Consider the following 24801-nt stretch of genomic DNA (forward strand, 5'->3'; position numbering starts at 1 on the left):
TCCAAAAAAGGTTAACTTGTGGCAAAACCAAAAATGTAACACACTGTTGAGGTGGTAGGAGGGAGTACAGTGATTGATTTTAATGGCTTCATAAACAACTATATAAAACAGTCCATAAAAATTCATGCATTTTCAGTGTAAATTCTTTTGGAAATATAGAGAAAATTTATCTACAACAGAGCGAACTGTAACAGTGACTTCATTCAGTTGGGTGGTTCACCACAAATATACTTGGCTGCATAGAAAGATTATTATTGCCTACAAATAAACTATGAAAGGTAAAGAAAAAAAAAAGTCATGTAAAAAGCATATTTTATTTAACATCTAACAGATGCTTCTATTTTCCAGACTGTGACAAGTCAGTTCCTGCCAACTCACTCATTTCACGACAGAGATCAAAGAACTAAGCACTAGTGAATGAACACTGGGTATGCTTAAAAGACCTTTCCCTTTACCAAAAGTTACATTCTTAAAGAAATATACAGAAACTCATTTATAGAATGACAAAAAGCCTGAGTTGATGGGGTAAGCCAAGTCATAATAAATTCAAAGAGCCTGAGGAAAAAGACCATCGATTTACTATTTTACAAAAAATTTACAATAGTAGTATTTAAGGAAAACAAACATGATAGCTAAAAAAAAAAGGGAAAAAAGCATCCATGTGTTTTTTGTTTGTTTGTTTTTTTACAGCTAAGATGTGTTATTAAATAATGCATGCCTTATGTGGGGGAATTACAAAAACACACACACAAAAAGAAAACTGCTGAGGAAATGACAAATGCTGTAAATGAGGTACTTCAGGTGGTGAGCCTGAGTCCAGACACCTTAAAAATCACCTTATAACATTATTCATGTGACAACCAACTTCTTGTTCAGTTAACACTTAAATAAGGTAGATAATCACATTAAGAATGATTGAGACACAGAGACAACTAACAGTCAAATACAGGATCCAGTGTCATAGGTTGGTGACATATGAGGCAGCACTCAGGGTCAATTGTGTCCATTTGTGTAAAAAAAACGTTTTATAAAAATAACAAAAATTGTGGCGCATGCTGTTGAGCATACACGACACTACAGCTTTAAACTCTTAAATACAAAAATAAGCTTTGATTTATTTATTTTTCTAATCTGTTGCCTGCTTTGAGCCGCTCCCTGCCGGGTTCCCGAGATGAGCTGCTGCTGAAGCGAGGAGATGACAGTCATGCTGAACTGACTGATACGCAGTGCTTCAAACAGCTTCAGGTTGGAGTCCACAGTCTGTGTAAGGCATTTGCTGTGTTTCCGAGTTTATGGCTGCTACTTGCAGACCTGGGCAACTCCTGTTATGTTTTGCGGCTGCTCCAAATCTGCTCTGGTGTGCTCTTGTGGTCTGATGAGTAGTCAAAAGGTGAGCGGTGCCCCAGTGGTGACCGGGAGTCGTAGGGTGAGCGCTGCCCACTGGCTGAGCCTCGCTGCTCTGTCTGCCATTCTGAGTGGTAGCGGTAGGAAGAGCGGTGGTCTGAGTGATGATCCTTCATGTCCAGCCGGTGGTCTCGGCTACTGCGGAATTCCTCTAACTTCCTGTGCTTGCTGTCGTCATAGTATCTGCGCATACATACACATTAGTGTCAGTATGGCTAAACAACACAAACGGCCACTTCTTTCACTATGACCTTAACTTCAGTCTAATTCCAATACAAATCAAAGCATTTTAGTGGTGTTTTCCACCTGGCTCTCTTCCTCCCTGAATATGAAGGTCTTGCAAAAGCAATTCTGAATTCTTTAAAACCTACTTGTGGAGCATTTCATGTTTGGGCCTTAAAGAACTTGTGTAGCCTGTAAAAATCAACTGAGGACATTTCTATCTCTGGAAGAAGAACTTTGAGCAGTTCTCATCCCTCACCTGTCCTGTTTGTCTCTATCCCTGCTGTCTGGTCTGTAGTGGTCTCTGTGGTCTTTTCCATTGCTGAAAGAGGAATACGGTCTTTTTCGGGACTCTCCAGCTGTGGATTTCCTGTGGGAGTCAGAGCTGTGTCTCTCCTTACTGGTGCTGCTCTCAAAGTGTCTTCCTGAAGGCTGATGCCTGTCAGAGCTGTAGCTGTCCCTGCTGCTCTCGTCCTGGTGAGAGCTGTCCTTCAGCCTTTCAATATCTGAAGACAAAGAAAGGAAAAAGTGACAGCAGTGTCAACCTTTTCATCCTATTCTGTGTGTGTGTGTGTGTGTGTGTGTGTGCGTGCGCGTGAGACAATAGACTATACCTGCATGTCTGTAGCCATGGGTGTTTATACTTCTAGTGTTCTGCTCCAATGCCTAAGAAAAATCATCACCATCATCACTGTGGATCTCTAACGTCAGTAGAGATTATAATTATAAGAAATGACAGTGCTTTTACATACCTGGGCATTCTCTTGCCTTTTCTTTACTGCATGCTTATAAAGTTTGTGTAGTTTTCTTGCATCAAACTCAGTGAATTTGGAAACAAATATCCACAAGTTTCTGGAATAAAAACAAAAAACATTTCCATCTGCTTAGCAAATATAAATTACTCAAATAACACTTGTGTGAGACATTGAGTGTAACAGTGTTTATGACAGTCTTAAAATGTACAAAGATGCCTCATTTATTTAAAAAAGAAGAAACACGTCCACATCTATTCAAAGCTACAAATCTACCATGCGGGCATGTTACTTAGTGAACAGACCCACATGGTACATTCATGACAAAGTGTCCAAGGTTCAAATGGCATTAGTCAGCTGCTTAACTTGACATGTTAATCAAGACTTTAACTAGAAGAGGCCACGTAAACTAACTTTCTCCACTGTTTGATCAGGTCCGGATTTGAATACTCCTTCAAACACTCGGTTATGTGGTCTCCTATCTTTATGAGGCACTGCCGTGTGTGTTCGAGCTGCTCGCGCTCCGACAGCCCTTTCTCCGGTCTGTCCAGCTGCTTCAGAGCTGCTTTTACTGGGCGCATCCTCTCTTTACACTGCAACACAAAAGCAAATATGCACCTCAGGAAGTGAAATCCATGTTGTTGCTGGAATTGAATTATGCTCATCTGTTAATCCATGACATTAATCATGAAACTATTTTCTATTTAGAGATTTGATTATTAGCCCAACATACCACACTAAAGGTCCTCTGATCCAGTTCCTCAGAATCTTCAGCTGCTTGCACATTCTCTCCACTAGCCGTTATGTGGACCGGCGTGTCATAAGTTTTCTTTGTCCGTTCTCGTACCTCATTTTTGGCTTCATTCTGATGTAAAAAGGTTCTGAGAGTTAATTCTTGACTAAATTACAATTCTATTCTTAGTATAATTATCAATCAATAAAATATAAATCACCTTTTCTTTGCTTTCCTCTTGTTTATGTACAACCTCAAGAGGTTTTGTTTCTTTTTTCTCTTTTAGCTCCTTTGTGTCCTTAATCTCAAAGCTTTCCTCCTTCTTCTCCTTTTTGATTTCTTTTTTTATCTCCCTCTCTTTGACTTCCTGCTCCCCTGATGAGGAAGCTTCCTGCTCGCATTCCTCATCATAGTTCTCTTCCTCGTCGTCTTCCTCGTCATCCTCCTCTTTAACCACCAACCTGTCTGCTCGGCTTCGTCGGTTTGGTAGCTTCATAGGTGCCAGATCCTGATCATTAGAGCATGTTAGCAACTTACTTTCAAACTGAAAATTCAATATATTCATCTTAGGCACAGCGCACAAAAAAAAGCAAAATAGATAAATTAATAAATGTACCTTGTCTGTCTCCATTTCATCCTCATCATCTGACCTCTTGTCTGATGGGAGATCTGAGGATGGGCTCTTAACCATCTCATCTGTCTTTGTTGACTTTTGAGTTTTGCTCTTTTTACTTCTGGGTTTCCTCTTTCGTGAGCTGGCCTAAATACAAAGAAGCATTATAGATTCTGGAAAACTTAATTGTCCTTCCATCCATCCTGAGGGGTTGGGGGGCCTTGAGCCCATCCCAGCTGCCATAGGGCAAGGTACACTCTGGACAGGTGCACTAATTTAGAATCACCAACTGCCCTGATCCAAGTTAACATGTCTTTGGACTGTGTGAGAAAGTCAGACTACTTAGAGATAGATATAATTAATCTATAAAACAATTACAAAAAAATAAATAAATATCAAGATACACAGATGACATGTAAAGTTATATGAAGACTTACATTTCCTGCTTGTTTCTGTGCTTCTTTTTTGGCCAAGTCCTTGCTCAGTAACTTGATGAGGTAGTCTGCTCTGGTCTGTAACTGTTTGGCTTGTGGTTTCTTGTCAGGGTCATCTGGCAGGAGCTGTTCAACAATGGACACAGTGAAATATCCCCAGTGAAAACTGCACACTGTTCATGTTGTCACACTTTTTAAACACATGCTCCTTCTAAATATGTTTGTATTGCAGGTCTGTTTTTAGAAGCAAATGTGGGTGAAACACTTTGCACATTGCAAAGCTGTGTATTAAATGAAGCATCGAAGCAAATACACGTATTCCTGAGCATCTATGTATTCATAAATAATTATATACATGAGATTAGACATTTATTGTGCATGGACTGACCTTGTGTGTGAGATTAAGGTCTGGGTCCATCTTAATCATCTCCCAGCTGCCATAACCATACTCGTAGATTCCTATGAGGAGGCTGGAGTCGTCTTCCTTCCCCCACTCAATGTCAAAATGTGCTGCCTTTGAGTGACATGGAATGACATACCTATTCAAAAATATAAAATTAATATCACAGAAACAGAAATATACAAATTCATACAAATATACAGTTAGTCACCTCTAGGGGCACGGTTGGTGTATGCAGAAAAACCTGTTAGAGAATTTGTGTGTTACTGATTTATTTTTGATGTTTAAAAGACCAACAGCTTAGACAGCAAATCAGACTGAGTCATACTTCTGGTTTGACAGTAAAACTGCCTAAATGTGCAACGTGGAGATTTTTCCCCCCCTGTGGACATGCAGATGGATGTCAGAATTTTCGCATTTAACTGTTTCAGTAAGAAACAGAAACTTAACTGTTTCAGTAAGAAACAGTTATGTTTGTGGTGTGATGTGCATGTAGTACTGTGATGTTGTAAACTGTTTGGTTGTGCTTAGGAAACAAGAGACTGTTTTATTGAAATGGCACCGATTGCATTCTGCAAGCATCGGCTCTGCCAGCTGATTGCGTGGCTCGGTACAATCAGCCAGATGAGGAAAATCCGGAGTGTAAGACTCGTTGGTCATTGTTCTCTTTTATAAAGTGCTTTACGTATGCAAACATACAGTTATTACTATTAATACAGTTATTAAATAAAGAAAATAGAAATATTTAACTTATTTTTTGAAATCCATAAGTATGTAGATCTTTTAAATGGGACCTTTTATAAAAAGAAAGATACAGCCAGTTTGTATCTAGTTGGATTGGTTAAGTGAACTGTAATGTGACATTAGAGATCTGAAAGATTTAAACCTGTTTTTATTTTTAGAAAAACAACGTGATTTTGGCAGCACTATTGTTGTAATAAATCCATTTCTTTATGGGTCATTCACCCATAGAGTGGTGGCTAGTAGGGGTGGGGGAAAAAAATCGATACTGTGTAGTATCGTGATATTTTGCTTGCTAATAATGTGTCGATACAGGGACAGCAGAAATCGATATTTTGTTACAAAAAAAGGTTTTTGTGCTCTGACTTCAGAGCATGTTGATCCTTTTTCTGAGCAAGAATCCTGACATTCCTTCACTGTCCAAATGTGTTTAACTGTTTTTTGGCAGCAATAAACATGACAGTTTACTTATTTTAATTTAAGACATGTTTTATTTTAATTAAGTTTAAAACTTTTTTTATTTAATGTAAAATTATATTTTGTTTTAATTTACTTTCAAATTCTTCAGTTGCTGAAGGGGCTGCATAGTTTTCATAAATAGCTATAATTGTACCAGATGGTTGCATTCAATTAAGTTGGACTAGACTGTAATACAAACCGTTCAGTTTGTCAACAGTAAAACTGACTGAAATGAGAGAAAGATTCAGTGCAGACTTTGATATTAGATAAAATGAATATTGATAAAGTTTACCTTTATGTACAGAATCTGAATATCGCAAAATATTTTAAAAAATTGCAATAATATCGTATTGTGCGTTAAGTATTGTGATAATATCGTATCGTGGGATGTATGGTGATTCCCACCTCTAGTGGCTAGGGCTCTGTTTTTTGCTGTGGCCTGTTGAGGAGAAGGTGTCTACACAAAAGACAAGAACAGCGTGGACGAACTTATGAAGAAGGCAGAATTATCAAGGTGATGGAGAGAAGAATGCTCTGAAAACTAAAATCAGTTATGATCAATCCTGCTGATCATAGTTGATTTCAATTATGTATTAATCACATCTTAATGCTGATGCTCTGGAGGTTAATACCTTTAACATTTTCAGTTGAAGACTGACTGCATACTGCACTGACTCCACACTGGACAATAATACATACTGATATGTGACACATACGTACACACTTTGCAGCAAATGATTTTTTCTAAGCTTAGCTGCCTGCTCCTCCAGTCATCTTGATTATGACTTCTCTAGTGGACGAAGCCTTGCAGACTTGATCAGCTAATTGGACGGGTAATGACTGAAGCCCTGGTCCTCCAGTCCATATATGAAATGTTTTTGGGAAAGATACTGAGCCCCAAGGTTCTGAACCCTGATGTTTGCATCAGGAGTGAGCGTGACAGAAAATGGTTAAAAGATACAGTGAGCAAAAAATTACTAAATAAAATTAAATAAATAATCAGTCTTACTTCTTTCTCTCCTCTGGGTCAGCAGGAATAGCCTTGTGCAGTGGAGCCAGCTCTTCCTCATGCGAGATCACAAGCTTTGCATTCACCTGGACTCCAGAGATCCTGAACGTAGGGCCTTTCACCTTCCCTCTTCTGCCCCCTGATAATCAAAGAAGCGGAACAGACTCTATTTCATGATTTCTTCATCTAATCCTGTGTGATGCCATGTAATTTCAATGACAAGAAGTTAAACTGTGGCTAAACAAAATAATAACTTGTACTGAAATCCTAGCATAGCAATTTCAAAATAACTTGTCAAATACAAAAATATCTGAAAGATCCCGCATAGCCCAGCAACGAATATTGTGCAAATTTAATCTGAATGCAAATATTTTCTTAAATTATTAGAGCACATCTGTAATTTAAAACCACAACACAACTCCCAAGATTAGTACTGACACTTGACACAGACTTCAAATTATAACCTTATTGCTTGGAACAAACTGAAATTTCAACAAATGACTGGAAATTAATAGAAACGCGGCCATGTTATCATTACAATAAAAATATACCACACATATATGCATTAAATGCACAGATTAGGGATGTGCGCGATTAATCAACTAAATGATGCTGATGTTGCTAGTTGGCACAACCCGCACTAGTCAATGAATGTAGTTGTTGAGAGTGAAGTATTGCGTTCTAAATGTCATGCAGCCATCTACTACTAGATGGAGTGGCAGTCCAGGAAACAGCAGAATAAACTGGCATATAACCACTCAACAGACATGTGGATGTTAATTTGCATGGAAAGAAGACTTCTGATGCTAATGTTAGCCACCTCAGAAAACCAGTATGACATCATTTACCCAAAGGTGCTATGATCCCGCTCAGTTTAGAACAAACAAACAAACAAACAAACAAACAAACAAACAAACAAACAAACAAACAAACAAACAAACACAACAACAACAACAACAACAACAAAAAAAACAGCTCATGACAGCAATGCAGAAGATATTTCAGTTTTGCTCAAGGCAGAAATATATATATTGAGCCTGAATACACGATTCCAGGGCTCAAAATGACCACATCATGCTGTTGTTCATGCAGCTTTGGAGATTGTCCATTAAAGGGGCCCCAAATGCAACTTGAGTGTTATTTTTAGACTAGTCAGTCTCATTTTTCAACCCCAATTAGTTAAACAAGAAATTTGTTGGCAGTAACATCCCCAGCACAGATATTTTAAATGAAATTCACTCAAACCAAAGCTACTTATTTAGTTCGTATCTAGGAAAACACACACAACAAATGTTAGTTTTCAGATTTAAATCTTCCTGTAGAGAGAAGTAAACTGTTTTAGAACTTGAAATTATTTGGAATAATTGTCTTGTTTGTAAACCACACAATACTGATTTGTTTAGTCTTTGAAATTACTCCTTTTTTTGGTGAATGTAAGTATTTTAATTTGTATTCTAATATACCTTTTTCATATAAAGGTCTTGTTTTAAAAGAATACAGATGCCACATGTCCACCAGAGGACATTATGATAAGAAGGACGAAAAGTTTTTTTTTAGTTACCTGAATTTTTCTCTGGCCCAGAGGGGTTTTCTCGTAGTGTTCTCAAACATCCATTGTGAACAGTCTCTGCCAAGCGTTTTAGGTCATGCTCAGACTTATCCACGAGTTCAGCATCACGAGCAATCGCGTCCAACCTAAAGACAGCACATGTTGAGCAGACTGCCATTTATGTAAACAACAAGATGAAAGTGTAGCGCACTCTACCTTTCCAGTGGTCCTCCAAATTTTTTGTAACTCTTGACAAACCTGTCAATAGTGTACAGATATGTTAAAAAAAGGAATGTGTCAGGCTGATTAGATGTACACACACACACACACACACACACACACACACACACACACACACAAAACATAGTTACCTCCGGATCTCAGCATCACTAAAACCTTTGATATTTTCCCTTGGAATGGTTCTGGGCCGCCCTCGTTTCTTTGGCCTCTTTCGATCAGATGTGGAGTCACTGTCGGAACCAGAGTATCTCCTGTTTCTACTTTGCCGGCCCTCATTTGCATTCTGATAAATCTGTTCAAACAAACCATTAAAAATCACCTGAATTTAATTTACAGTCTCATATTGCAAGCATAACAGTTCTTAACAGTTTGATCAGATTCGATACGAGCATGTCTGAAAGATTTCAGCGTAAACGCATTCTAACTTCTGATCAAGATAAAACATTGAGTATCTTATGTGATCCCTTCATTTTTTCTCTCTCCAGCAGTATATAGTGTATTTGTTGTGACTCCTTGGGTACCTGTTTGGCACAATTCCTCATGCGTGGTAGCATATAGATTTCTTCCAGCTCTTTCTGTCTTTCCTCCTCTTCCATTCTCCTCCTTTGCTCCTCTGGAATGATATCATCCCAACTCCGCTGACTTCGCTCAGAGTCGATGTCTATTTCCTCATCCTCCATCATGGAGAAGTTGGCCACCTGCACAGATTTGCACAAACTAAATACACGGACCACTTTAATAATGTAACATATTGAACACTGGTTATCAAGTTTCTGAAAGGAGAAAGACAACCTCCCCCCAACCTTAAACTGAGACAACAGTTCTTCTCCAACTGTTGAAGGTCCGGGGTCATTTTCCCTGGTCTCAGCTCTTTTGAGGATCTCATCAATGTCCATTTCCTAGAGAGTTGATTACAAGAGACTTCAATTCAAATGAATTTATATAGTACCAAATCACAACAACAGTTGCCTCAAGGTGCATTATATTGTAAGGTAATGACACATTTTGGAAGGGAGACAGATATTAATAATACACTGTCTGAATGCAGAGTGATATATAAAACCACAGTGAGTGAGAAAGGTGACTGAAGAAGAAATACTCAATGCATCATGGGAATCCCCCAGCAGCCGACACCTATTGCAGCATAACTAAGAGAGGATTCAGGGTGACCTGATCCAACCCCAACTATATGCTTTAGCAAAAAGGAAAGTTTTAAGCCTAATCTTAAAAGTAGAGATAGCGTCTGTCTCCTGAATCCAAACTGGAAGCTGGTTCCACAGAAGAGGGGCCTGGAAACTGAAGGCTCTCCCTCCCATTCTACTTTTAAATACTCCAGGAACAACAAGTAAGCCTGTAGTGCAAGACCGAAGTGCTCTAATGTGGTGATATGGTACTATAGGGTCATTAAGATAAGATGGGGCCTGATTATTTAAGACCTTGTATGTGAGGAGCAGGATTTTGAATTCAATTCTGGATTTAACAGGGAGCCAATGAAGGGAAGCCAATATAGGAGAAATATGCTCTCTCTTTCTAGTCCATGTCAGGTACTCTTGCTGCAGCATGATCAAGAATGGATCATAAAGTGCTGTGCATGTGTATAATGGACCAGTTTGGAATCGTAAATTAATGTAAATCGTAAAAAAAACAAACTAATCGACTAATTCTGGTCTCTGGCCAGTTGATAGTTGGAGTAGGTCAATGTACAAGTGTACTGGGGCAATAAAGATAAGATAAATAACCTTTATTAGTCCCACAGATGGGAAATTTGTTTTATTTAATTAAATTAATTAAATGTTATTTTAAAGGCAAAGAGTGTTAACATACTTTTGAAATATTTTTTCTCTTTTTGATGAAACGTTTGTTTCATGCAATGCTTTTTAAATACATTTAGACATTTGCACTGTGGTACAAACCTGAGGCTCTTGCTCCTCCCCCTCTTGTTCTTTGAAAAGCTCCTCAGCCCCAAACTTCAGGATTGCAGAGAGCTCCTCCTTGTTGAATGGTGCTGAACTGTATGCAGTAATGCACACACACACACGCACACACACACACACACACACACACACACACACACACACACACACACACGAGATTAAGTCACTCAAATTTTGGGGTGAAATGGACTTGGCAGCGTTGCCAGAAACAATATGGGAACAAGCACATAAAGTTACTTACCTGGACGGAGCAGATCCTGTGTGGAGTACAGTTTTCCCAGTCGTATCCATCCTCTGAATAACAAGATGGTCTAGTACCATTTTCTTCTTTGCCCTCTCAATGATGTCCTCCTCCACTGAACCCTTTGTTACCAGTCGGTAGATATTCACCTGCCGGTCCATAACAATTGGTAAGATAGGCAAGATAATGATAAAGAATAAGTGGACTGGTTTTGTATTGTGCTCCCTTACGCTCTATATAACATGCCCCACAAACACTTTTTTCCTATGCTTAAGTAGCCATCAAACATTCACACACATTCACATTCTGGACACAGAGAGTAACTTGGGGTCACAATCTTGCCAAAGGGTATTTGGCAAACGGACTGGAGCAGCTAGACATCAAACCAACAACCTTCTGATTAGCAGATGACCTACTGTACCTCCCGAGTTCACTGATTCATATACTGCACGAATCAATGAACACTGTTTTTAATTCACTGGTAAATTTTCAGCAGTTGCAGCTTGGTGTAGACTTAGGTCCATTAATACTGATTAATACTAGTGAGAGTGTACGAAACTCTACAAATGCAAATACAGTTTAAAAAATATAATGAATTTGAATGATTTAAGTTTCTTCTTACCTGTCTTTTCTGTCCAATCCTGTGGGCTCTGGCTTGCGCCTGCAGGTCATTTTGGGGGTTCCAGTCTGAGTCAAAGATGACCACTGTGTCAGCTGAAGCCAGATTGATGCCCAGACCTCCAGCACGTGTAGATAACAAGAAGCAGAAATCCTGTGCATAGAAACTGATATTAGGTACAGGCCTTCCTAAACAGCATCTAAAATAATTAAGAGTTACTGTACCTCTGAACCCTCTGCATTAAAGTGGTCCAATGCTTGCTTCCTCATCTCCCCTTTGATGGAGCCATCTAATCGCTAGACAAATTTACAACATTCAAAATTATTAATATATTTAGAATGGATATACAAATTTTATTCACAATTTTTATGTGTATGTAGTGTTGTGGTCAGAAGTTTCTATACATTAATCATGGGAATGGAGGTCAAGCCATGGCCTCAATTGCCTTAAGGCAACTGTTGTTGTGACCTGGTGCCATATAAAAAAAATTGAATTGAAGTTGAACCGAATTCGACCGTAGACTAATTTTTGCACAATATACATGGGTGCATAATTCAAAAATGAATTTACACATAAAATAAACTCATTTCTAATCCACACAGGGTAAAAAGTATACATGCAGGTTCAAATATATACCTCTATTACTACTGGTTACATATTGCACCTTGACCAGACACTTTTGGTAGTCTTCAACAATATTCTGGCATAATTATGACTGAATATTTGATCAGTCTTCTTGGCAGCAGTGGTGCCGAGTTCACAGTTAAGCTCAGGGCTTTAGGCATTCCAGAAGCATAATACTGGTATGTTTAAGCCATTGCAAAACCAGTTTTGATATGTGCTTGGGGTCCTTGTCCTGCTGAACACCAAGCTGTGTTTATGTTTTAAAAATCTAGATGTTGATTTGAAGTGATGTTGAAGAATTTTGGCATAGTGCTCCATCATTCAGTATCTTTGTGCAATGTACTAGAACCAGCGGCAGCAAAACATCCTCAAAGCAGGATATTGCTACCGTGTTTGACAGTACAGTGTTCTTACTTCTTAGGTTTAAAAGCCTCACCTTTACTCCACTAGTCTAAGTCTTATCTGACCATGAACCGTCCTCTCATCTGAGGTTGACAGTTTAGGTCTTTTTCCAGACCATGGCAAAGTCTGGAAAATTTTTAGGCTTTGCTACAACTGTATGAGCTGATGATCTTGGAATCTGCAGTTGTTTGGAAATGGCACCAAAAGACCTTCCAAACTTGTGTGAATCTACAGTTCTCCTTGATCTTTCCCATTATTCTGACTGCTGGTCAATCAATTGAGTGCTTTTAATAAAATCATGCTTATGCTGGCAAAGAGACTACCAGTTGCAGTCAATCATGATTACTAATTACGTTAACCCACCATAGCTCTGTCGAGAAGGAAAAAAAATGACACTGTGGAACATTCAGCACCACTTATTGAAAGATTTAAGTGAATGTATGTATATATTTGAGCATGCATGCATACTTTTGACTTTGTGTGGGTTAGAGAAAAGCCAAAAATATTGAAACTTGTCCACGTAAATCATGTTTAAAAAAAAAAGTCTTTAAAGATGCATGCTGTGCAATCATTTCATCTTGGAAAGAGAACTGTTCAAATAAAGCATTAAAAGCAAATTACCAAATTACCATGGCACGATTAATGACATGATATGTCACTGATGTAAAGTTCTGACCACAACTGTATCTACAATATGTATTATGGTATTGGAAAAACAGCATATATTTACCTGAAACAGGAACTGTCTGCTCCTCAGATATTCAGCCAGGATATCAAGCATTCGTACCATCTGGGAGAAGATGAGAACTCTGTGTCCCCGTTCTTTCAAACGCACCAACAGTTTGTCCAAGAGAACCAGCTTTCCACTGCTGCGGATCAGATGCTGTAGGAGGACAACAGCGCTCAACAGTCATGACATAAACTGAATATATAGTAGGTAACGGTTTACCTGATACACTTCTGGAGCACACAACACAAAATAGTTGTTATTTTTATTCTAACATGATCACCTTAAAAATAATTTAAAATGCATCCTGTTCCATACAATAATAACTTAAAAAAAAGGTATTACGTATGTTAAGTTGCAGAATTTTGACCTCAGTTTTTAAGAAAGCAAAAGAAAATGTGTAGCATGATATTTTCCAATTATTCACATGCAAATATAATTAGATATAATTTATATATCTAACATATAATATAAATGTTAGAGAATTTGTTTATAGAGAGAACCAGTCAACCCTCAAATGGCAAAAATGGTTTTTTGCACCGCTGACAAAGCATATAGTGTTAAATTAGAGCAGCGTGTCCATTTCTTCTTCACTTTTGCAGACATTTAGACACACAATCTAAATCTGGTTTTGAATAGAATTTATCATATGAAATGGACAGCTAACATTTATTGCAGTAAGCATGATTCTTATTTGGGTTTCAAAAACCAAGAATTGAATGATTAAATGTGGTAACACATTTAGGAAAATTAAATACATTTAAATATTGTAAATGTATTTATTTTAAATGAGTAAAACCTCAGCATCAATATTAATATTGTTACTACATAAAACATACCTGTAAAGCTTCAGCTCTGTTAAGGAACTCATTGTCCTCTGGAGGTTTAATAAGGTAACAGTGATTACAGCACTTCTTCAACTCCATCATGATGTTGAGGAAACCTGACGTGCTGCCTTTGGTACCTTTACTCAGAGCCTTGTAGTTCCTTGTTAGGATCCACCTGAACACAAACAGGCAAACAGGACACATGCATATATTACTAATGCTATAATATTTTTAGTGATGCTTAAACTTTGAGCCCAAGCTACACATCCCTGCCCATGTTTCTTGAAATGCAGGCACCATCCAGCTCTTACTTGTAATACTGTTTCTGAATGGCACTCATTTCCACTCTGAGAATCTGCTCCACTTTAGCTGGAAGAGATTTCTCCACATCCTTCTTGACACGGCGCAGTAGAAAAGGTTCCAGCTCTTTGTGAAGACTGGTGTAGCCAGAGTCTCTACCTTTGCCATGTTCATCCTCAAACAGCTCCCACGAATGAAACCTTTTGAAATGACAAATTTTACACAAATCAACTGACTTATAGTGATATAGAAAAGAAAAACAGGAACAAACTGGTTAGGTGTGATTATTCTTCATTTCTAAATGCCTTTAAATTTTTATCTATTGTGTTTTTGTTATATTATTATACCACTGTCAAAACTATTTTGCCCTGTCTGTCACCATTATCCACTATTTTGCTTTAATGTAAACAAAGAAAAAAGTGCATAAACATTATCTGCACATATAACTCACACCTTTGCCTATGCAGTTAATGTAAATGAACAAATTTACTGGTACTGACATACTAATTCAATTCAAATTCATACTTAACATACTAAGAGTTATTGCTTGAAAGTAACATTAGCCATGGCCTACTTTTCAGGCATAATGAAGTGCAGCAGGGACCAGAGCTCTTTCAGGGAATTTTGCAGTGGTGTTCCCGTTATCAGAAGCCTGTGATTGGACTTGAAGTCGATCATTGTCTTGTAGAGGAGGGAGTCATCATTTTTCAGTCTGTGCGCCTCATCCACACCAATGAAGGCCCAATTAACACTGCCCAAAAATGACTGGAGACAAAAGTTGTTTAAAAAAAAAAAAAAGTAAGTAATTTTAACATCTTCTGAGTCGAGCTCTATCATTTCATGTGTTATAACTATAAAAATGGGCAAAATACACAACCTAGGATCTATAATGAAGTAAGCCAGCTGACCTTGTCTTTGAGGAGAATCTCATATGTTGTAAGGAGGATGTTAAATTTCAGTCTCTTGCTGTGAGAATGCATCCACTCATGTGTTCTGATCTATTCACAAAAGAAAAGGAAGACAACATTAAATTGTAGAATTAAGACAAACAAACAATTGCTTTTCTCTGATAAGCCCCGTTTAACAGGTGTTTAAAACCACAATACCATATTCCTGCTGCTGATGTCTCCCAGGTAGACCACAACATTCATTTGAGGGGCCCACAGCTGGATTTCTCTCTGCCAAGATGTTAGTGTTGAAAGAGGCACAACCAGCAGGAAGGGCCCATACAGTTGGTGCTCATTAAACTGGTAGTTCAGGAAGCAGATGGTCTGGATCGTCTTCCCTAACCCCATCTCATCAGCAAGGATGCAACTGTTGCTTCTATGAATTAAGACAGAGCAGACCAATAGAACATTCAGCATGTAAGAACAGAACATAACCCAATAAAATTTGGTGGGGATCTAGGAGAAACCCCAAAATCCAAATAATGACAATGTTTTCTTGGATATTTGTCCTACTTGCACCAGGAGTGGGCCATCCAGTTCAAGCTGTCTAACTGGTAGTCTCTGAGCTCCAAACCATCACCTCCTATGTAAGCTGGTTGCTTCTTCATGGGCACAAATCTAGGTCTCTGTTTCAGCACCTAAGTGACAGAACAGAAGTTGGAGAATTCCTTTCTGAACCAAAACTCAAAGCTCAGTATATTTCAAATCAGAAAATGTAAGAGAATAAAGTTTGGAGTAAGTTACCTTGCAGTCTCTGAATGGAATGGTCTTAGATTGGTTTCTGCTCATGTAATCATCGATGCATTTCTGGAATTTTTTAGCAATCAGACAACCATCTTCCCAACTACACTCAGAGTATGGTAAGCCCTGCCATTTGCACAGGTAGTCTGGATAACCAGCTGCTGACTTCTGGTTTGAATGTCCTGGTCAAAAAAAAAAATCAGACTTATTAAGCTATACACATCCAGTGTTGCAGATTATATTGAGAGCAGAGTGCTTTATATATGCAAAAATACCTATTATTCGCTCTACAAGCTGGTACTGAGAACGCAGGTCATCCATTAATTCTTCCTGACAATTGAAATATTCAATATCCTCTGGAGATGCTGCCTTCAACCTGGTGACATGGAAAAAAATAAAATTGAAATTTAACAATGTATGTATTGTTTTATGTATTATTGTAGGGTCTACCTTACAATATAAAGCATAAAGCAAAATAAAAGACCGCAAATTTCTGCGAGCAGTGTTAATCCCCATAGAAAAAATAAGAAACTTTAGAAAGTTGATATAGTGCTGTGGCAACCCCCACAATCTGCAGAGCTGGTGGATTACTGTTATTTCTAATAGTTTCCAGAACAAGACAGCAACTAATTTTCTTTTTCTTCTCATCCTAGTTAGTGCTAAAGTGTTTGTATTCCTTTCTTTTGGGGATTTTTGCCATCTTTCTGACAGGTTTATTTTGAATTTTCAGTCCAATAACAGTTTCTTTCACTTACATTATTGTCTTTTATTCAATAATATGATTATGACATTTCCTGCTGCTCAATGTTTAAAACACTTTAGCATGCAAAGAGCTCTTTAAAAGCTTTCTTAAATCAGCAGTGCCAAGTTAAAACGCTTACCATTTTTTCTTCTCCTGGTCCTTCTTCTTAAAATTGTCCAATTTCTTCATGCCCTTGACATTCTGTAACTTGAGTGTCTCCTCAGTCTCCCAGGTGTTATGGATATGGGCCCAGTTCTTCCACTTTATCAAATACTGGATATCACCAGCTTCTTTGTTGGGATCAAAATTTGCATTTGGATCTCCATCTGCCTCGATAGCGTATACAGTTGTTGAACTGCCCGTTGCTGTTAGGAAAAATAAAGAAACAGTGCTTAAAATGTATTTACTTAAAGACTTGAATAGACCATAAGGAATGTTGAGCTGTTTGTGTCACACAAAGATCAAAATAATAAAATTTACCTCATTGACTTTGCACCTAAAACCACTGTGATAATTCTGGGCGATTCCTATTTCAGCGTCAATTTAACCAGAATGTATGACATATTTGATCTTGACTCTGTTTCTTACCTTTTTTCCTCCCTATCCTGCTGTCCATTACTCTCTCCAGTGTTTCAAACTCATCTTCTTCAGGCTGTGGAACATCTTCACCCATAACTTCAACCAGATCATCTGAGTCAGTCTTCAGCTCCTCGTCCTCCTTATAGCTAATGTTGACCGTGGCTTGCCGCCGTGGCCCTCCAGATGTAATTTTCTTAAAGTTATCATCCTCATCGTCAGATGATGAACTTTTCTGGGCTTTTTTTCTCTGGGTGTTGCTTTTTTTTCCATTTCGAAAGTTCATCCTGAGACATGAATAATAGATAAAGAGGCAGTGAAGTTTAACTCTTTACATTCCTTCACAAAACATCAGATCCAGAGCTAAACAGCTGAAGTGAGTTACTGTGACGAAATAGTTAAAAGAATAGTATAAAATAGCGTATCTAAGCAATAATTAAAGACCATCTATCAACTCACTTGGTTGGAGGCTTCCTGCTTTTGATTTTGTGACTTGGCTCATAGTCTGATGCTGTTTCAGACTCTTCTGCTGATGAGTCTGACCCAGAACCACTACCAGATTCTGAACCTGATCCAGAGTCAGAAGAACCAGATTTTCTTCTCATTTTGGATCCACTGGAGGAGTCCGATTCATCACTACTTGAAGAGTCCTGGAAAAACATACCACAAAATATTAAAAAAACAAAACAAAATGCATGAAAAGTCAGATTATGATCATTTGACTTAGGTACACTTATGCAATATCTAATTGTTGACTAGCTTCCATTCAAATAGCAAGAAAAATGTTTTTGGGGAAGGGTTAGGGTCTATAAGAGTATAAAACAAACCTCATCCGATCCACTATTTGATGAGCTTTGTCTCTGTTGTTGTTGCTGCTGCTGAAGCTGCTGTCTCCTGAGCATAGCAGATCTTTGCACTGCTAGGATACTTGGGTTCGACTTCCAGAACTGCAACCAATGAATGCACTCAAAGATTAGCAAAAACAGGAACAGTACACTGCAAATGTGCCAGACCGGTTAAATAAAATCTACGTTTTATTGAATGGTCCAGGGTTTTGCCCAACCCTGCTGTTCTAAGCTAATGTGTAATGCAAGGGTCAGAGTGTGGTGATATACAGCCATAGCCCTTTTCCATGAGTACCTACTCGGATTGACTCAACGCGACTCGTTTTTCATTATCAGCTAATGTGAGCACGGTCAATATAGCAATGTGGCCAAAAGTCTCAGGGTATCATTTATACGGTACACAAACACATGCATGTCAAAGCAATAGTATACACTACTTGGCGTACGGCTTATTGTCAGACCCAAGGACCACAGGGGTGTGTTTTGTCCTCATTGTTGGGTTTTAAGAATTGCAGGTTTAATTTTAGTGAAGGAGTCACTTTAATGACGCATCAAGTTACGCCATTGACTGGCCAATCTATAGCAAAGTGTCTGTTGATGTCAAATTTTCAGATTTCCTCAGACTCTTCAGAACCCCGACCGGGTAGGTGTTTAAAAACAAACAAACAAGCAAACAAACAAAACAAAACAAAAAACAAACAAACAAAAAAAGACGACAAAACTGGTACCAGATACCATCACCTAATGGAGTCGAGCCGAATAGGTACTACGGTAATGGAAAAGAGTACATCTATAAACCACATCAACAAGGCAAGTTGTATGAGATCCTTAAGATATGATAAAACCTTATTAACAAGACTTTGTTTGTGATATTGATTTTGGGTTTAACATGGAGAAAATGAAAAGAATATGGAAAAAAACTGATAGCACCCTAGCACAGGCCTTTTAAACCCACTGAATGCTTTTCAGGGAGTTTTTAGAACAGTGTGTTAGTAACTTTGTTATTAACACACCATTTTTAAATAGTTTTGAGACCGGATGCTTTTAACAATAAGAAGACAGTGCTAGTCTGTTTTATGTGCGGGTTAAAGGAGATATCTTAGCCAAAAATGACTTCAAGGTTCCTCCCTGTAGTAGTACAGGCCAAGGTAATGCTAGGGCCAAATATAACAACCTCAGTTTTTTTTCCAAATTTTAAAAGTAGAAAATTACATGTCATCAAGTGCCTGCAGCACTATTTTCATCACTATTTTATTGGCCTGTCATGTCGTCTGTCAAAACATGAATAGATTGAGTTCTGTCCAGATTATATTGATCATGTCTCAGATTTATATGAAGGAAAAGTTATTTAGTGATAATTATCTTTATCATTTTATCGCCTAGCCCAATGCTGTACTAACCTCTAGTAGGACAAGCACAGAGACAAGTCCACTGTCAACGGTCATAAAAAGATCATACTAGCACTGTATGATAGTATGGCAGTAAGACCTTCACTAGTACTGTTTATGTGCTATTAAAATGATTTTTAATTAACAAAGACAGCTGGATGATTTGTCTTTTCAATCAATGCTTTAATTGCAACCATCTATTAAACTGATAATTCTTAAAACTCAATAAATAGCGATCAACTTCACTTTTAAGTAAACTTGACAGTGGGAACCAAAAAGCTTAGGCAACATTTTTACAAGTGCTTCTCTAAATAATATCATGTTTGTACATATGCAATAGAAAATAGCAGCCCACCTTTTGGGAATTTAAAACTTTATTTTTACCTCAGCTCCATCAATGTTTGACTTATTTGGTGGTTCGATCTTCTCCTTTGACTTTTCTATGTCAGAATCGGATTGGCTGCCAGAGTCTGAGCCACTTCCTGAGTCACTGCTCCCTGATTGGCTGCTGCTGCTGGAAGAGCTGGAACTCGAGCCTGAGCCGGATCCTGAAGCTGAACCCGATCCAGAACCGGATTCATCATCAGAATTACTGTTACATATAAAGACATTAGTAATTACTAGATGAATCAAGTTCTCAAAGCAAAACATTACAACAGGTTTTACATACTTGAGCAGAAATAACATAACAAAAGTTGGGTTTCCCATATCAGAAACAGAAATCATTTAACCCCTTGGAGTCTCAACTGCTCACTCTCCAACCCCTCTCCTGCTCAGCCTGAAGGTGGAGATTGACACATGACACATAGGTATATGGAATCAAAAAGAGGTGCAGCAATGCCTTCCAAAGAATTCTATATTTAAAAATTCTTGCTATACCATGAATGATTTTCTATGCAAATATAAATAAGACTATTTTGTCATAAACAGCAATAATCAACTGTTTCTCCAGTAAATATATCATGTCACAATATGAAACCACCTGCATCACTCATATCTCCAGCTTTAGAGAGCCATTAGTGACAATAGTGGAGCAGTACAAGAAATCCTGCCTGTGACAGGGATGGGCATCGGGATTTTATCATTATCAATTCTATTTATCAGGGTTGTCACATTATTAGAATTTAAAGTTTGATACCAATACCCAGGAAAGCACACGATTCCATTTCCAGGGCAAAAGTATCATAGCATGCTGCTAACATGGACACTGAATGTAATGATGTGAATGGGGACAGGACAATGACCAAGAACACAAAAATGAACTGCTATGAGACAGCCCTGATGGATTCTCATGGACTTGTCAAAACCAACAGACTTAGACAAAAACTTTTTTTTTTGTTCAGAATAAACAATATAAATTGACACAAGTTGTTTGTTTTTTTTTTACCGTTAGGAACTGGAACTCAGTCAATCCTATACCCATAGACGAGAGCTGTGGGGAATTTGTAATTTGATTTGATATACCTTTATTAGTCCCCTTGGGACTAATAAAGTAATGCAAGTAAGAAAACCTTTTTTATACAGCACCTTTCACAGGTGAAAAACCACAAAATGCTTTACAATAAAAACAGGCATGAACAAAAACACAGAAGATTAAAACATAAAACAGTATACAACCTGAAACTAGTTAAAAGCCAGTCTAATTAAATCAGTCTTCAGCTGCTTCTTAAAAGAATCAACAAAACAGCGCAAACACGGAGGTAAGGCATTCCACAATCCAGGGGCCACAGCTCTAGAGGATTTATCCCCTCTGTTCTTAAAGTGAGTTTGTGGGATCATTAACAATCTTTGACTGGAAGATCTCAGACTGCAAGAAGAGTAAGGACTAAAATGTTTAAATTAATTCTAAAACGAACCAGTAGCCAATGTAAAGAGATTAAAACTAGAGTAATGTGCAGTCTCTTTCATGTGTTGGTTTAAAGCCTAGCAGCAGCATTCTGTACCGACTGGGGACGGTCACGTAAACACGTAAACAGACTGTCACACTAACCAAGACGAGCTGAAATAAAGGCATGGGTAATCATCCTTAATTCAGCTTTTGACAGAAGAATTCAAAGCTTAGAAATATTTCTCATTTGAAAAAACAAAACAGTTTCAAATTGATCCACGAGAATGGCTCTCCAAAGACATGGCTAAATAAAAAAAATAAAAATAACACCAAGGTTTCTGAATTTGGATGCTGAGGGATGACTATAACGTGTGGTACCTTTAACAACAATTTATAACCAACAGTTATAGATTAGTATTAGGGAAATGCTATACTGTCTCTATGTAGCTTTAAGTGCTTCACTGCAGCTAAAGCTAGCTAGGTTTCAGGTATTCATTTCTCTACTACTTTCTACACTCACATATACAGGATTTTATAAAACTGAATTATAATAAATGTGTAATTGTGTACATATTTTTCAGTTAAGTAAAAAATATAAAATGCATAACAAATGACATAAACATTTGTATTGGCTACTGACAAAGGGCCTCCGATGGTGTAACATTTGACACATTTGCCTGGCAAGCAAAAAATTGCTTTTGATTTGATTGGGGTTGCATCCAGAAAAAACTGTGCCAAATCAAGCATGTGCTGCCACCTTCTGTGGCAACCCCTTGTCACAAGGGAACAACCAAAATTAGATCTCTCCATCACAGACACCTTTTGACGGTTGTTACTATCGGTCAGGTGTATGGTGACAATCTAGTATGTAAGGTATGAGATGTTGTTCTAAATAAGTAAACAACAAACTGTTATTTCTATTTGTGATAAAAAAATAAATAATCAATACCTGGATTCTCCACTGCTGTTGCTTACACTTTCATCCTCACTGCGTCCAGCCATGCTGAAGTCAAAAATATATAGACTTCAACCTGGCAACCTGTAGTAGTACGGTCCACGTGTTTAACCTGTGAGCAAAAATACACACAAGTTTAAAAAGAACTGTATGCTACAAATGCTACAAATACTTGGGGTTATATTATTACTCGTTGAAACAAGAATAATATCAGGAATAGAATTTCACAACAACATGCATTAGGTGGAGCTTGATAAAACTCAGATCCATATGGCAAAGTACAAGCTTAGTGTACCACCCGTGACTGACTACAACCAATGCATCAAAGCTTGTCCTGTGAACCATGCAAGCAGGGACGCAAATATACTTTCGCTAAATTAGTTTCAATTGAAACCATTTCAAGACATCTATCAGGTCTGTGGTTTCATCCTGAGAGAAGTGAACCGCGTCTGAAACACAGATAAACGTGTTGAGATATGACTATTTCAAGTTAAAACTAGAAAAGTGTGATCTGTGTGGATGGCTGTCACTACATGCTACTTAGCTGAACGTCATTTATCCCACACCGCAGAGGCCTATCAGGCCTGCACTATACCAGCGTGTTTTCATGTACACATGAAGCTCCGTGTGTACCCGAAGAAGATGAAAAACTAAATAAATAAATAAAAATAAAATCAGAATAAATAGTTTCAGGACACCCTCAAGTCATCACTTGGGTACACTATCACTATGGTTACAGTTTAGCAAGTAGCTCAAGCTAACTAGCTATTACCGGCTAACGATGGCAGTATTAGCGATTGGCGGGTAGTAGTAGCGTATGCAGACATAGCCAGCTATAAAGAACAAATATACAAAATAAGATTCAGCACAAAACCTGCAACCACCTGATTACCTGTAACCACTTTGCTATGTTTATCTAGCTACAGTTTGCTAGCCGCTTTATGCTGTGCTATTGTTTTCTGGATTTAAAATCCTACACGTGACAACTGTGAACTTTATACCTTTACGGTATGCACCGCAACCAAGTAGCTCAAACTATACGTACCTTTGGTACTTTGTTTCATTTTGTGTCAATGTGGGTGAAATAAACATGAGGAGAACTGGCTCACAGGCCATCACAAGGGCTGTCAAGGCAAACAGCATTAGCTAACGCTATGAAGCACGAGGCTAGCACAGAAGCTAACAAAATGAGAAAACTTTGCTCTAATAGGAAACCAATAGAATGATAACTTTAGAGTTACAGATGATACTCAAAGTTAATCATCAATAATATTTAACTATGTAAATATATGCGCAATCAGTGGATTGGGATGAACAGTTAAACAAATTTAGTATTCATCATTAAACCCACAAAACCAAATTAGCTAACCAACTTCACCCTCTCCCATCTTGTTTTCATTCGCTGTTCACTTCTCGCGGCTTTTACAACATCAACATGCAACGTTAGCTTACTTTTCGCTAGCGTAAGGACTAAGTAACTAAATGATGTGTGTTACCTGTCTTTAGTTTAGGTTACTCGTGAAACTCCGATAAAATATTTGTCTAAACCAGCCTTTCCAGTCCAGGGGTCCTTTCTTCTTTTATTTAACTGGCGAGCTAGCAGCTGCTGGTAGCTAATGCTACCGTAAACTTGCTAGCTATCTCCCGGTTAGGGAGCGCAGCCCGAAAGACTCCGGTCGATAGAACTGGTAGAATGTTGGTTTTCCTCTTCTTAACCAAAGTCCCGTTTGCCGTTTTAGAAGTTACAAAATACAGTGCCCGTTGATAAGCAGCGACTGTAGAAAGCTAGCATTTCAATCCAGTGTCTTTCCACAACCGGCCTCCGCCATGACGCCGTAGGGTTCACTTCTCCAGGAAACCCCGGACAGTGACGTAACGACTCTGCTCCTTACTCCTCCACTGTAGCAGCAGGAAACGTCGGTTTCTCATAAGTCGTCTTTATCTTTATTGGAACAAATGGAAATAAAGCTAGTCTGATAATTTAGGTCATCACAACAACAAGGTTATACATATACAAGGTCGTACATAAAAGTCCGTCTTGTTTAAGGAATTACGATAGCCGTCAACCATAGTTTTTGTAGTTTGAAACATACAACCCTTCTCCAGACCGTGTGTGTGTTTGATCCACTTAACGTGCTTTCTCTGCTCTTGGCGAGTGTTCCTTATATATAAAAAAAATGCATTTTGAAAAACAAGTACGTGAATCCAATACAAACTCACACGTACAGTCACCTGGGCTTTCAGAAACAAAATAGCTATTTAGAATAGAGATTATTTTAAATAAGCATGCCTGTTTTAGAGGCAGTGACAGCCGCACGCGCGCTATCTGAAAAACTATCTGCAAGCAGCAGAAAATTAAACCCTTATGTAGCAACATCACCACCTGCTGGCGACATTGTCTACTGCATGCTGAATGGACCTCATTTTACTTCTGTAACAAATTTGACATTAAACAGATATGAATTGGTCGATAGTGCATACACTGATAGAAATATGACAGATATGCCTGTTAACTCTGACAACAAGATGATCTGCTTCAGGGAATAAGG

At 38.2% G+C, this 24801-nt stretch overlaps 1 protein-coding gene across 1 annotated transcript; it reads right to left on the bottom strand.

The window, feature by feature from the left end:
- Nucleotides 1-295: 295 nt before the first annotated feature.
- Nucleotides 296-24120, bottom strand: chd1 (chromodomain helicase DNA binding protein 1). The gene is made up of 36 exons (XM_085414706.1): nucleotides 23749-24120; nucleotides 22247-22364; nucleotides 19854-20061; nucleotides 18064-18183; nucleotides 17696-17886; nucleotides 17249-17523; nucleotides 16800-17025; nucleotides 16194-16294; nucleotides 15922-16100; nucleotides 15691-15815; nucleotides 15337-15553; nucleotides 15139-15228; nucleotides 14805-14995; nucleotides 14242-14430; nucleotides 13943-14105; nucleotides 13107-13259; nucleotides 11575-11646; nucleotides 11354-11503; nucleotides 10732-10880; nucleotides 10470-10566; nucleotides 9360-9455; nucleotides 9078-9254; nucleotides 8688-8848; nucleotides 8533-8574; nucleotides 8329-8462; nucleotides 6768-6906; nucleotides 4547-4697; nucleotides 4162-4284; nucleotides 3728-3871; nucleotides 3332-3619; nucleotides 3112-3243; nucleotides 2793-2971; nucleotides 2379-2478; nucleotides 2241-2292; nucleotides 1886-2132; nucleotides 296-1587 (listed from the first exon to the last, which is right to left on the bottom strand). Exons 2-36 carry the CDS (start codon nucleotides 22297-22299, stop codon nucleotides 1326-1328), a joined length of 5376 nt encoding a protein of 1791 aa, XP_085270832.1. The 5' UTR covers nucleotides 22300-22364; nucleotides 23749-24120; the 3' UTR covers nucleotides 296-1325.
- Between the last annotated feature and the right edge of the window lie 681 nt (nucleotides 24121-24801).

Source organism: Rhamphochromis longiceps, linkage group LG7 (assembly GCF_057381845.1).
Source record: "Rhamphochromis longiceps isolate RC_006_pf linkage group LG7, R_longiceps_female_GT1.1, whole genome shotgun sequence".
Lineage (NCBI taxonomy): Eukaryota > Metazoa > Chordata > Actinopteri > Cichliformes > Cichlidae > Rhamphochromis > Rhamphochromis longiceps.